The sequence below is a fragment of the Oncorhynchus gorbuscha genome, unplaced genomic scaffold, assembly GCF_021184085.1.
Source record: "Oncorhynchus gorbuscha isolate QuinsamMale2020 ecotype Even-year unplaced genomic scaffold, OgorEven_v1.0 Un_scaffold_736, whole genome shotgun sequence".
Lineage (NCBI taxonomy): Eukaryota > Metazoa > Chordata > Actinopteri > Salmoniformes > Salmonidae > Oncorhynchus > Oncorhynchus gorbuscha.
This window is the reverse complement of record NW_025745784.1, coordinates 330,189-343,082: the sequence shown is the minus strand read 5'-3', so window position 1 is coordinate 343,082 and position 12,894 is coordinate 330,189. Positions and strand designations below refer to the sequence as shown.

Here is a 12,894-nt window from a genome sequence, read left to right as displayed (position 1 = left end):
GTCACTGTACTCTCTATACCACTAACACACCCACCATGACAACTAGTCACTGTACCCTCTACACCCCCACCCACCATGACAACTAGTCACTGTACCCTCTACACCCCCACCCACCATGACAACTAGTCACTGTACCCTCTACACCCCTAACACACCATGACAACTAGTCACTGTACCCTCTACACCCCACCCACCATGACAACTAGTCACTGTACCCTCTACACCCCTAACACACCATGACAACTAGTCACTGTACCCTCTACACCCCTAACACACCATGACAACTAGTCACTGTACCCTCTACACCCCTAACACACCCACCATGACAACTAGTCACTGTACCCTCTACACCCCCACCCACCATGACAACTAGTCACTGTACCCTCTACACCCCTAACACACCATGACAACTAGTCACTGTACCCTCTACACCCCTAACACACCATGACAACTAGTCACTGTACCCTCTTTCCCCCACCCACCATGACAACTAGTCACTGTACCCTCTCACCCCCCACCCACCATGACAACTAGTCACTGTACTTTCTACACCCCTAACACACCATGACAACTAGTCACTGTACTCTCTACACCCCTAACACACCCACCATGACAACTAGTCACTGTACTCTCTACACCCCTAACACACCCACCATGACAACTAGTCACTGTACTCTCTATACCCCTAACACACCCACCATGACAACTAGTCACTGTACCCTCTACACCCCTAACACACCATGACAACTAGTCACTGTACCCTCTACACCCCCACCCACCATGACAACTAGTCACTGTACCCTCTACACCCCTAACACACCCACCATGACAACTAGTCACTGTACCCTCTACACCCCTAACACACCCACCATGACAACTAGTCACTGTACTCTCTATACCCCTAACACACCCACCATGACAACTAGTCACTGTACCCTCTACACCCCTAACACACCATGACAACTAGTCACTGTACTCTCTACACCCCTAACACACCATGACAACTAGTCACTGTACCCTCTACACCCCCACCCACTATGACAACTAGTCACTGTACCCTCTACACCCCTAACACACCATGACAACTAGTCACTGTACCCTCTACACCCCCACCCACCATGACAACTAGTCACTGTACTCTCTACACCCTAACACACCACCATGACAACTAGTCACTGTACCCTCTACACCCCTAACACACCATGACAACTAGTCACTGTACCCTCTACACCCCTAACACACCATGACAACTAGTCACTGTACCCTCTACACCCCTAACACACCATGACAACTAGTCACTGTACCCTCTACACCCCCACCCACCATGACAACTAGTCACTGTACCCTCTACACCCCCACCCACCATGACAACTAGTCACTGTACTCTCTACACCCCTAACACACCATGACAACTAGTCACTGTACTCTCTACACCCCTAACACACCCACCATGACAACTAGTCACTGTACTCTCTACACCCCTAACACACCCACCATGACAACTAGTCACTGTACTCTCTATACCCCTAACACACCCACCATGACAACTAGTCACTGTACCCTCTACACCCTAACACACCATGACAACTAGTCACTGTTCCATCTACACCCCCACCCACCATGACAACTAGTCACTGTACCCTCTACACCCTAACACACCCACCATGACAACTAGTCACTGTACCATCTACACCCCTAACACACCCACCATGACAACTAGTCACTGTACTCTCTATACCCCTAACACACCCACCATGACAACTTGTCTCTGTATTGTAGTGTGAGGTAGCTCTGTCTGTCTGAGTCACTGTACCCTCTACACCCCTAACACACCATGACAACTAGTCACTGTACTCTCTACACCCCTAACACACCATGACAACTAGTCACTGTACCCTCTACACCCCCACCCACTATGACAACTAGTCACTGTACCCTCTACACCCCTAACACACCATGACAACTAGTCACTGTACCCTCTACACCCCCACCCACCATGACAACTAGTCACTGTACTCTCTACACCCCTAACACACCCACCATGACAACTAGTCACTGTACCCTCTACACCCCTAACACACCATGACAACTAGTCACTGTACTCTCTACACCCCTAACACACCCACCATGACAACTAGTCACTGTACTCTCTACACCCCTAACACACCATGACAACTAGTCACTGTACCCTCTACACCCCTAACACACCGTGACAACTAGTCACTGTACCCTCTACACCCCTAACACACCATGACAACTAGTCACTGTACCCTCTACACCCCTAACACACCATGACAACTAGTCACTGTACCCTCTACACCCCTAACACACCATGACAACTAGTCACTGTACCCTCTACACCCCTAACACACCATGACAACTAGTCACTGTACCCTCTACACCCCCACCCACCATGACAACTAGTCACTGTACCCTCTACACCCCTAACACACCATGACAACTAGTCACTGTACTCTCTACACCCCTAACACACCATGACAACTAGTCACTGTACTCTCTACACCCCTAACACACCCACCATGACAACTAGTCACTGTACCCTCTACACCCCTAACACACCATGACAACTAGTCACTGTACCCTCTACACCCCCACCCACCATGACAACTAGTCACTGTACCCTCTACACCCCTAACACACCATGACAACTAGTCACTGTACTCTCTACACCCCTAACACACCATGACAACTAGTCACTGTACTCTCTACACCCCTAACACACCCACCATGACAACTAGTCACTGTACCCTCTACACCCCTAACACACCATGACAACTAGTCACTGTACCCTCTACACCCCTAACACACCATGACAACTAGTCACTGTACCCTCTACACCCCTAACACACCATGACAACTAGTCACTGTACCCTCTACACCCCCACCCACCATGACAACTAGTCACTGTACCCTCTACACCCCCACCCACCATGACAACTAGTCACTGTACTCTCTACACCCCTAACACACCATGACAACTAGTCACTGTACCCTCTACACCCCCACCCACCATGACAACTAGTCACTGTACTCTCTACACCCCTAACACACCCACCATGACAACTAGTCACTGTACCCTCTACACCCCTAACACACCATGACAACTAGTCACTGTACCCTCTACACCCCTAACACACCATGACAACTAGTCACTGTACCCTCTACACCCCTAACACACCATGACAACTAGTCACTGTACCCTCTACACCCCCACCCACCATGACAACTAGTCACTGTACCCTCTACACCCCCACCCACCATGACAACTAGTCACTGTACTCTCTACACCCCTAACACACCATGACAACTAGTCACTGTACTCTCTACACCCCTAACACACCCACCATGACAACTAGTCACTGTACTCTCTACACCCCTAACACACCCACCATGACAACTAGTCACTGTACTCTCTATACCCCTAACACACCCACCATGACAACTAGTCACTGTACCCTCTACACCCCTAACACACCATGACAACTAGTCACTGTACCCTCTACACCCCCACCCACCATGACAACTAGTCACTGTACCCTCTACACCCCCACCCACCATGACAACTAGTCACTGTACCCTCTACACCCCTAACACACCCACCATGACAACTAGTCACTGTACTCTCTATACCCCTAACACACCCACCATGACAACTAGTCACTGTACCCTCTACACCCCTAACACACCATGACAACTAGTCACTGTACTCTCTACACCCCTAACACACCATGACAACTAGTCACTGTACCCTCTACACCCCCACCCACTATGACAACTAGTCACTGTACCCTCTACACCCCTAACACACCATGACAACTAGTCACTGTACCCTCTACACCCCCACCCACCATGACAACTAGTCACTGTACTCTCTACACCCCTAACACACCCACCATGACAACTAGTCACTGTACCCTCTACACCCCTAACACACCATGACAACTAGTCACTGTACTCTCTACACCCCTAACACACCCACCATGACAACTAGTCACTGTACTCTCTACACCCCTAACACACCATGACAACTAGTCACTGTACCCTCTACACCCCTAACACACCATGACAACTAGTCACTGTACCCTCTACACCCCTAACACACCATGACAACTAGTCACTGTACCCTCTACACCCCTAACACACCATGACAACTAGTCACTGTACCCTCTACACCCCTAACACACCATGACAACTAGTCACTGTACCCTCTACACCCCTAACACACCATGACAACTAGTCACTGTACCCTCTACACCCCCACCCACCATGACAACTAGTCACTATACCCTCTACACCCCTAACACACCATGACAACTAGTCACTGTACTCTCTACACCCCTAACACACCCACCATGACAACTAGTCACTGTACCCTCTACACCCCTAACACACCATGACAACTAGTCACTGTACCCTCTACACCCCCACCCACCATGACAACTAGTCACTGTACCCTCTACACCCCTAACACACCATGACAACTAGTCACTGTACTCTCTACACCCCTAACACACCATGACAACTAGTCACTGTACTCTCTACACCCCTAACACACCCACCATGACAACTAGTCACTGTACCCTCTACACCCCTAACACACCATGACAACTAGTCACTGTACCCTCTACACCCCCACCCACCATGACAACTAGTCACTGTACCCTCTACACCCCCACCCACCATGACAACTAGTCACTGTACCCTCTACACCCCTAACACACCATGACAACTAGTCACTGTACTCTCTACACCCCTAACACACCATGACAACTAGTCACTGTACCCTCTACACCCCTAACACACACACCATGACAACTAGTCACTGTACTCTCTATACCCCTAACACACCCACCATGACAACTAGTCACTGTACTCTCTATACCCCTAACACACCATGACAACTAGTCACTGTACCCTCTACACCCCTAACACACCATGACAACTAGTCACTGTACCCTCTACACCCCCACCCACCATGACAACTAGTCACTGTACCCTCTACACCCCTAACACACCATGACAACTAGTCACTGTACTCTCTACACCCCTAACACACCATGACAACTAGTCACTGTACCCTCTACACCCCTAACACACACACCATGACAACTAGTCACTGTACTCTCTACACCCCTAACACACCCATCATGACAACTAGTCACTGTACTCTCTACACCCCTAACACACCATGACAACTAGTCACTGTACTCTCTACACCCCCACCCACCATGACAACTAGTCACTGTACTCTCTACACCACTAACACACCCACCATGACAACTAGTCACTGTACTCTCTACACCCCTAACACACCATGACAACTAGTCACTGTACCCTCTACACCCCTAACACACACACCATGACAACTAGTCACTGTACTCTCTATACCCCTAACACACCCACCATGACAACTAGTCACTGTACTCTCTATACCCCCACCCACCATGACAACTAGTCACTGTACTCTCTACACCCCTAACACACCATGACAACTAGTCACTGTACCCTCTACACCCCCACCCACCATGACAACTAGTCACTGTACTCTCTACACCACTAACACACCCACCATGACAACTAGTCACTGTACCCTCTACACCCCCACCCACCATGACAACTAGTCACTGTACTCTCTATACCCCGTCTCACCATGACAACGAGTCACTTTACCTCTAGTCCTAATTGACAGATGCAGCACGGGTCGGTTTGGGAGTCAGCAGGGCCTTGTTGTTGTGGACCTGCCCCAGAATTACTCACTGAAAGCAAAAGGCCCTGTCCTCCTCTGGTACCTCTGTCCTCCTCTGGTACCTCTGTCCTCCTCTGGTACCTCTGTCCTCCTCTGGTACCTCTGTCCTCCTCTGGTACCTCTGTCCTCCTCTGGTACTTCTGTCCTCCTCTGGTACCTCTGTCCTCCTCTGGTACCTCTGTCCTCCTCTGGTACCTCTGTCCTCCTCTCCGTTCCTGTCTTCCTCTGAGTAACCCCTCTCTGTCCTCCATTCCTGTCTTCCTCTGAGTAACCCCTCTCTGTCCTCTGTTCCTGTCTTCCTCTGAGTAACCCCTCTCTGTTTCTCCCTCCATCAGACCGTGGAACATGGGTTCCCCCACCAGCCCTGTGCTTTGGCCTTTGACCCCCAGCTGCAGCTCATGGCCATCGGGACCAAGTCTGGAGCCATCAAGCTGTATCCTTTACCAGCCCTGTACACATGCTCCTTTCTCTGTCTGTCTGTCTGTCTGTCTGTCTGTCTGTCTGTCTGTCTGTCTGTCTGTCTGTCTGTCTGTCTGTCTGTCTGTCTGTCTGTCTGTCTGTCTGTCTGTCTGTCTGTCTGTCTGTCTGTCTCTCTCTCTCTTTCTTTCTGTCTCTCTCTCTCTCTTTCTTTCTGTCTCTCTCTCTCTCTTTCTTTCTGTCTCTCTCTCTCTTTCTGTCTGAGAAGTGTGAGGTAGCTCTGTCTCTGTCTGAGGAGTGTGAGGTAGCTCTGTCTCTCTGTCTGTCTGTCTGTCTCTCTTTCTGTCCGTCTCTCTGTCTCTGTCTGAGAAGTGTGAGGTAGCTCTGTCTCTGTCTGAGAAGTGTGAGGTAGCTCTGTCTCTGTCTGAGGAATGTGAGGTAGCTCTGTCTCTGTCTGAGAAGTGTGAGGTAGCTCTGTCTCTGTCTGAGAAGTGTGAGGTAGCTCTGTCTCTGTCTGAGGAGTGTGAGGTAGCTCTGTCTCTGTCTGAGGAGTGTGAGGTAGCTCTGTCTCTGTCTGAGGAATGTGAGGTAGCTCTGTGTCTGTCTAAGGAGTGTGAGGTAGCTCTGTCTCTGTCTGAGGAATGTGAGGTAGCTCTGTCTCTGTCTGAGGAGTGTGAGATAGCTCTGTCTCTGTCTGAGAAGTGTGAGGTAGCTCTGTCTCTGTCTGAGGAGTGTGAGGTAGCTCTGTCTCTCTGTCTGTCTGTCTCTCTTTCTGTCCGTCTCTCTGTCTCTGTCTGAGAAGTGTGAGGTAGCTCTGTCTCTGTCTGAGAAGTGTGAGGTAGCTCTGTCTCTGTCTGAGAAGTGTGAGGTAGCTCTGTCTCTGTCTGAGAAGTGAGGTAGCTCTGTCACTGTCTGAGAAGTGTGAGGTAGCTCTGTCTCTGTGTGAGGTAGCTCTGTCTGTCTGAGGAGTGTGAGGTAGCTCTGTCTGTCTGAGGAGTGTGAGGTAGCTCTGTCTCTGTCTGAGAAGTGTGAGGTAGCTCTGTCTCTGTCTGAGGAATGTGAGGTAGCTCTGTCTCTGTCTGAGAAGTGTGAGGTAGCTCTGTCTCTGTCTGAGAAGTGTGAGGTAGCTCTGTCTCTGTCTGAGGAGTGTGAGGTAGCTCTGTCTCTGTCTGAGGAGTGTGAGGTAGCTCTGTCTCTGTCTGAGGAATGTGAGGTAGCTCTGTGTCTGTCTAAGGAGTGTGAGGTAGCTCTGTCTCTGTCTGAGGAATGTGAGGTAGCTCTGTCTCTGTCTGAGGAGTGTGAGATAGCTCTGTCTCTGTCTGAGAAGTGTGAGGTAGCTCTGTCTCTGTCTGAGGAGTGTGAGGTAGCTCTGTCTCTGTCTGAGAAGTGTGAGGTAGCTCTGTCTCTGTCTGAGAAGTGTGAGGTAGCTCTGTCTCTGTGTGAGGTAGCTCTGTCTGTCTGAGGAGTGTGAGGTAGCTCTGTCTGTCTGAGGAGTGTGAGGTAGCTCTGTCTCTGTCTGAGAAGTGTGAGGTAGCTCTGTCTCTGTGTGAGGTAGCTCTGTCTGTCTGAGGAGTGTGAGGTAGCTCTGTCTGTCTGAGGAGTGTGAGGTAGCTCTGTCTCTGTCTGAGAAGTGTGAGGTAGCTCTGTCTCTGTCTGAGGAATGTGAGGTAGCTCTGTCTCTGTCTGAGAAGTGTGAGGTAGCTCTGTCTCTGTCTGAGAAGTGTGAGGTAGCTCTGTCTCTGTCTGAGGAGTGTGAGGTAGCTCTGTCTGTCTGAGGAGTGTGAGGTAGCTCTGTCTCTGTCTGAGGAATGTGAGGTAGCTCTGTCTCTGTCTAAGGAGTGTGAGATAGCTCTGTCTCTGTCTGAGAAGTGTGAGGTAGCTCTGTCTCTGTGTGAGGTAGCTCTGTCTCTGTCTGAGGAGTGTGAGGTAGCTCTGTCTCTGTCTGAGAAGTGTGAGGTAGCTCTGTCTCTGTCTGAGAAGTGTGAGGTAGCTCTGTCTCTGTCTGAGGAGAAGGAAAGTCTTTCCATCAGCACATATAGAGCTATTGTAGTGTGAGGTGTCTCTGTCTCTGTCTGAGGAGAAGGAAAGTCTTTCCATCAGCACATATAGAGATATTGTAGTGTGAGGTGTCTCTGTCTCTGTCTGAGGAGAAGGAAAGTCTTTCCATCAGCACATATAGAGATATTGTAGTGTGAGGTGTCTCTGTCTCTGTCTGAGGAGAAGGAAAGTCTTTCCATCAGCACATATAGAGATATTGTAGTGTGAGGTGTCTCTGTCTCTGTCTGAGGAGAAGGAAAGTCTTTCCATCAGCACATATAGAGATATTGTAGTGTGAGGTGTCTCTGTCTCTGTCTGAGGAGAAGGAAAGTCTTTCCATCAGCACATATAGAGATATTGTAGTGTGAGGTGTCTCTGTCTGAGGAGAAGGAAAGTCTTTCCATCAGCACATATAGAGATATTGTAGTGTGAGGTGTCTCTGTCTGAGGAGAAGGAAAGTCTTTCCATCAGCACATATAGAGATATTGTAGTGTGAGGTGTCTCTGTCTCTGTCTGAGGAGAAGGAAAGTCTTTCCATCAGCACATATAGAGATATTGTAGTGTGAGGTGTCTCTGTCTCTGTCTGAGGAGAAGGAAAGTCTTTCCATCAGCACATATAGAGATATTGTAGTGTGAGGTGTCTCTGTCTCTGTCTGAGAAGGAAAGTCTTTCCATCAGCACATATAGAGATATTGTAGTGTGAGGTGTCTCTGTCTGAGGAGAAGGAAAGTCTTTCCATCAGCACATATAGAGATATTGTAGTGTGAGGTGTCTCTGTCTGAGGAGAAGGAAAGTCTTTCCATCAGCACATATAGAGCTATTGTAGTGTGAGGTGTCTCTGTCTCTGTCTGAGGAGAAGGAAAGTCTTTCCATCAGCACATATAGAGATATTGTAGTGTGAGGTGTCTCTGTCTGAGGAGAAGGAAAGTCTTTCCATCAGCACATATAGAGATATTGTAGTGTGAGGTGTCTCTGTCTGAGGAGAAGGAAAGTCTTTCCATCAGCACATATAGAGATATTGTAGTGTGAGGTGTCTCTGTCTCTGTCTGAGGAGAAGGAAAGTCTTTCCATCAGCACATATAGAGATATTGTAGTGTGAGGTGTCTCTGTCTGAGGAGAAGGAAAGTCTTTCCATCAGCACATATAGAGATATTGTAGTGTGAGGTGTCTCTGTCTCTGTCTGAGGAGAAGGAAAGTCTTTCCATCAGCACATATAGAGATATTGTAGTGTGAGGTGTCTCTGTCTGAGGAGAAGGAAAGTCTTTCCATCAGCACATATAGAGATATTGTAGTGTGAGGTGTCTCTGTCTCTGTCTGAGGAGAAGGAAAGTCTTTCCATCAGCACATATAGAGATATTGTAGTGTGAGGTGTCTCTGTCTCTGTCTGAGGAGAAGGAAAGTCTTTCCATCAGCACATATAGAGATATTGTAGTGTGAGGTGTCTCTGTCTGAGGAGAAGGAAAGTCTTTCCATCAGCACATATAGAGATATTGTAGTGTGAGGTGTCTCTGTCTGAGGAGAAGGAAAGTCTTTCCATCAGCACATATAGAGATATTGTAGTGTTAGTGTTAGGTGTCTCTGTCTCTGTCTGAGGAGAAGGAAAGTCTTTCCATCAGCACATATAGAGATATTGTAGTGTGAGGTGTCTCTGTCTGAGGAGAAGGAAAGTCTTTCCATCAGCACATATAGAGATATTGTAGTGTGAGGTAGCTCTGTCTCTGTCTGAGGAGAAGGAAAGTCTTTCCATCAGCACATATAGAGATATTGTAGTGTGAGGTGTCTCTGTCTGAGGAGAAGGAAAGTCTTTCCATCAGCACATATAGAGATATTGTAGTGTGAGGTGTCTCTGTCTGAGGAGAAGGAAAGTCTTTCCATCAGCACATATAGAGATATTGTAGTGTGAGGTAGCTCTGTCTCTGTCTGAGGAGAAGGAAAGTCTTTCCATCAGCACATATAGAGATATTGTAGTGTGAGGTAGCTCTGTCTCTGTCTGAGGAGAAGGAAAGTCTTTCCATCAGCACATATAGAGATATTGTAGTGTGAGGTAGCTCTGTCTCTGTCTGTGTCTGAGGAGAAGGAAAGTCTTTCCATCAGCACATATAGAGATATTGTAGTGTGAGGTGTCTCTGTCTGAGGAGAAGGAAAGTCTTTCCATCAGCACATATAGAGATATTGTAGTGTGAGGTAGCTCTGTCTCTGTCTGAGGAGAAGGAAAGTCTTTCCATCAGCACATATAGAGATATTGTAGTGTGAGGTAGCTCTGTCTCTGTCTGAGGAGAAGGAAAGTCTTTCCATCAGCACATATAGAGATATTGTAGTGTGAGGTGTCTCTTTCTCTGTCTGAGGAGAAGGAAAGTCTTTCCATCAGCACATTTAGAGATATTGTAGTGTGAGGTGTCTCTGTCTGAGGAGAAGGAAAGTCTTTCCATCAGCACATATAGAGATATTGTAGTGTGAGGTGTCTCTGTCTGAGGAGAAGGAAAGTCTTTCCATCAGCACATATAGAGATATTTACATTTACATTTACATTTAAGTCATTTAGCAGACGCTCTTATCCAGAGCGACTTACAAAGATATTGTAGTGTGAGGTGTCTCTGTCTCTGTCTGAGGAGAAGGAAAGTCTTTCCATCAGCACATATAGAGATATTGTAGTGTGAGGTGTCTCTGTCTCTGTCTGAGGAGAAGGAAAGTCTTTCCATCAGCACATATAGAGATATTGTAGTGTGAGGTGTCTCTGTCTCTGTCTGAGGAGAAGGAAAGTCTTTCCATCAGCACATATAGAGATATTGTAGTGTGAGGTGTCTCTGTCTCTGTCTGAGGAGAAGGAAAGTCTTTCCATCAGCACATATAGAGATATTGTAGTGTGAGGTAGCTCTGTCTCTGTCTGAGGAGAAGGAAAGTCTTTCCATCAGCACATATAGAGATATTGTAGTGTGAGGTGTCTCTGTCTGAGGAGAAGGAAAGTCTTTCCATCAGCACATATAGAGATATTGTAGTGTGAGGTGTCTCTGTCTGAGGAGAAGGAAAGTCTTTCCATCAGCACATATAGAGATATTGTAGTGTGAGGTAGCTCTGTCTCTGTCTGAGGAGAAGGAAAGTCTTTCCATCAGCACATATAGAGATATTGTAGTGTGAGTAGTAGCTCTGTCTCTGTCTGAGGAGAAGGAAAGTCTTTCCATCAGCACATATAGAGATATTGTAGTGTGAGGTAGCTCTGTCTCTGTCTGAGGAGAAGGAAAGTCTTTCCATCAGCACATATAGAGATATTGTAGTGTGAGGTAGCTCTGTCTCTGTCTGAGGAGAAGGAAAGTCTTTCCATCAGCACATATAGAGATATTGTAGTGTGAGGTGTCTCTGTCTCTGTCTGAGGAGAAGGAAAGTCTTTCCATCAGCACATATAGAGATATTGTAGTGTGAGGTGTCTCTGTCTGAGGAGAAGGAAAGTCTTTCCATCAGCACATATAGAGATATTGTAGTGTGAGGTGTCTCTGTCTGAGGAGAAGGAAAGTCTTTCCATCAGCACATATAGAGATATTGTAGTGTGAGGTGTCTCTGTCTCTGTCTGAGGAGAAGGAAAGTCTTTCCATCAGCACATATAGAGATATTGTAGTGTGAGGTGTCTCTGTCTGAGGAGAAGGAAAGTCTTTCCATCAGCACATATAGAGATATTGTAGTGTGAGGTGTCTCTGTCTCTGTCTGAGGAGAAGGAAAGTCTTTCCATCAGCACATATAGAGATATTGTAGTGTGAGGTGTCTCTGTCTCTGTCTGAGGAGAAGGAAAGTCTTTCCATCAGCACATATAGAGATATTGTAGTGTGAGGTGTCTCTGTCTCTGTCTGAGGAGAAGGAAAGTCTTTCCATCAGCACATATAGAGATATTGTAGTGTGAGGTAGCTCTGTCTCTGTCTGAGGAGAAGGAAAGTCTTTCCATCAGCACATATAGAGATATTGTAGAGGACACATCCTAGTTGGTCAGTCCTTCAGTCTGGTGCTCTCATGTCATCATCTTCCATTAATTCAGTTCTAGATCTATGTTTGTGTGTGTGTGTCATGTCTTTCAGCTTGCTGTGATAGACTGGTTGGTAGTACCAGGCACAGCTGAGAGGAGGGGAGGGAAGGGGGGGAGGAGGGGTAAGGGGGGGGTAGGGGGAGGAGGGAGAGAGAGGGGAGGGGAGGAGGGAGAGAGAGAGACTGTTGCTCCTCTACTGAATGGAGAATCATATACAGTGGGACAAAAAAGTATTTAGTCAGCCACCAATTGTAAAAGTTCTCCCACTTAAAAAGATGAGAGGCCTGTAATTTTCATCATCGGTACACTTCAACTATGACAGACAAAATGAGAAAACAAATCCAGAAAATCACATTGTAGGATTTTTGTATTTATTTATTTGCAAATTATGGTGGAAAATAAGTATTTGGTCAATAACAAAAGTTTATCTCAATACTTTGTTATATGCACTTTGTTGACAATGACAGAGGACATTACGGGGCATTGTGATGTCATTACGGGGCATTGTGATGTCATTACGGGGCATTGTGATGTCATTACGGGGCATTGTGTGTAGATTGATGAGAAAAATATACGATTTAATCTATTTTAGAATAAGGCTGTAATATACACTGATCAAAGAAATAAAGGGAACACTTAAACAACACAACGTAACTCCAAGTCA

The 12,894-nt window shown here is 47.3% G+C and overlaps 1 protein-coding gene across 1 annotated transcript in view; it reads left to right on the top strand.

Annotated features, from left to right (window-relative positions):
• The window catches only part of llgl1 (LLGL scribble cell polarity complex component 1), a 125,644-nt gene that overhangs the window by 10,424 nt on the left and 102,326 nt on the right, over positions 1-12,894 (top strand). Inside the window, exon 2 of the mRNA XM_046335387.1 lies at positions 6,103-6,200. Within this exon, the coding sequence (XP_046191343.1) occupies positions 6,103-6,200 (98 nt within the window). The remainder of the gene's footprint in view (positions 1-6,102; positions 6,201-12,894) is intronic.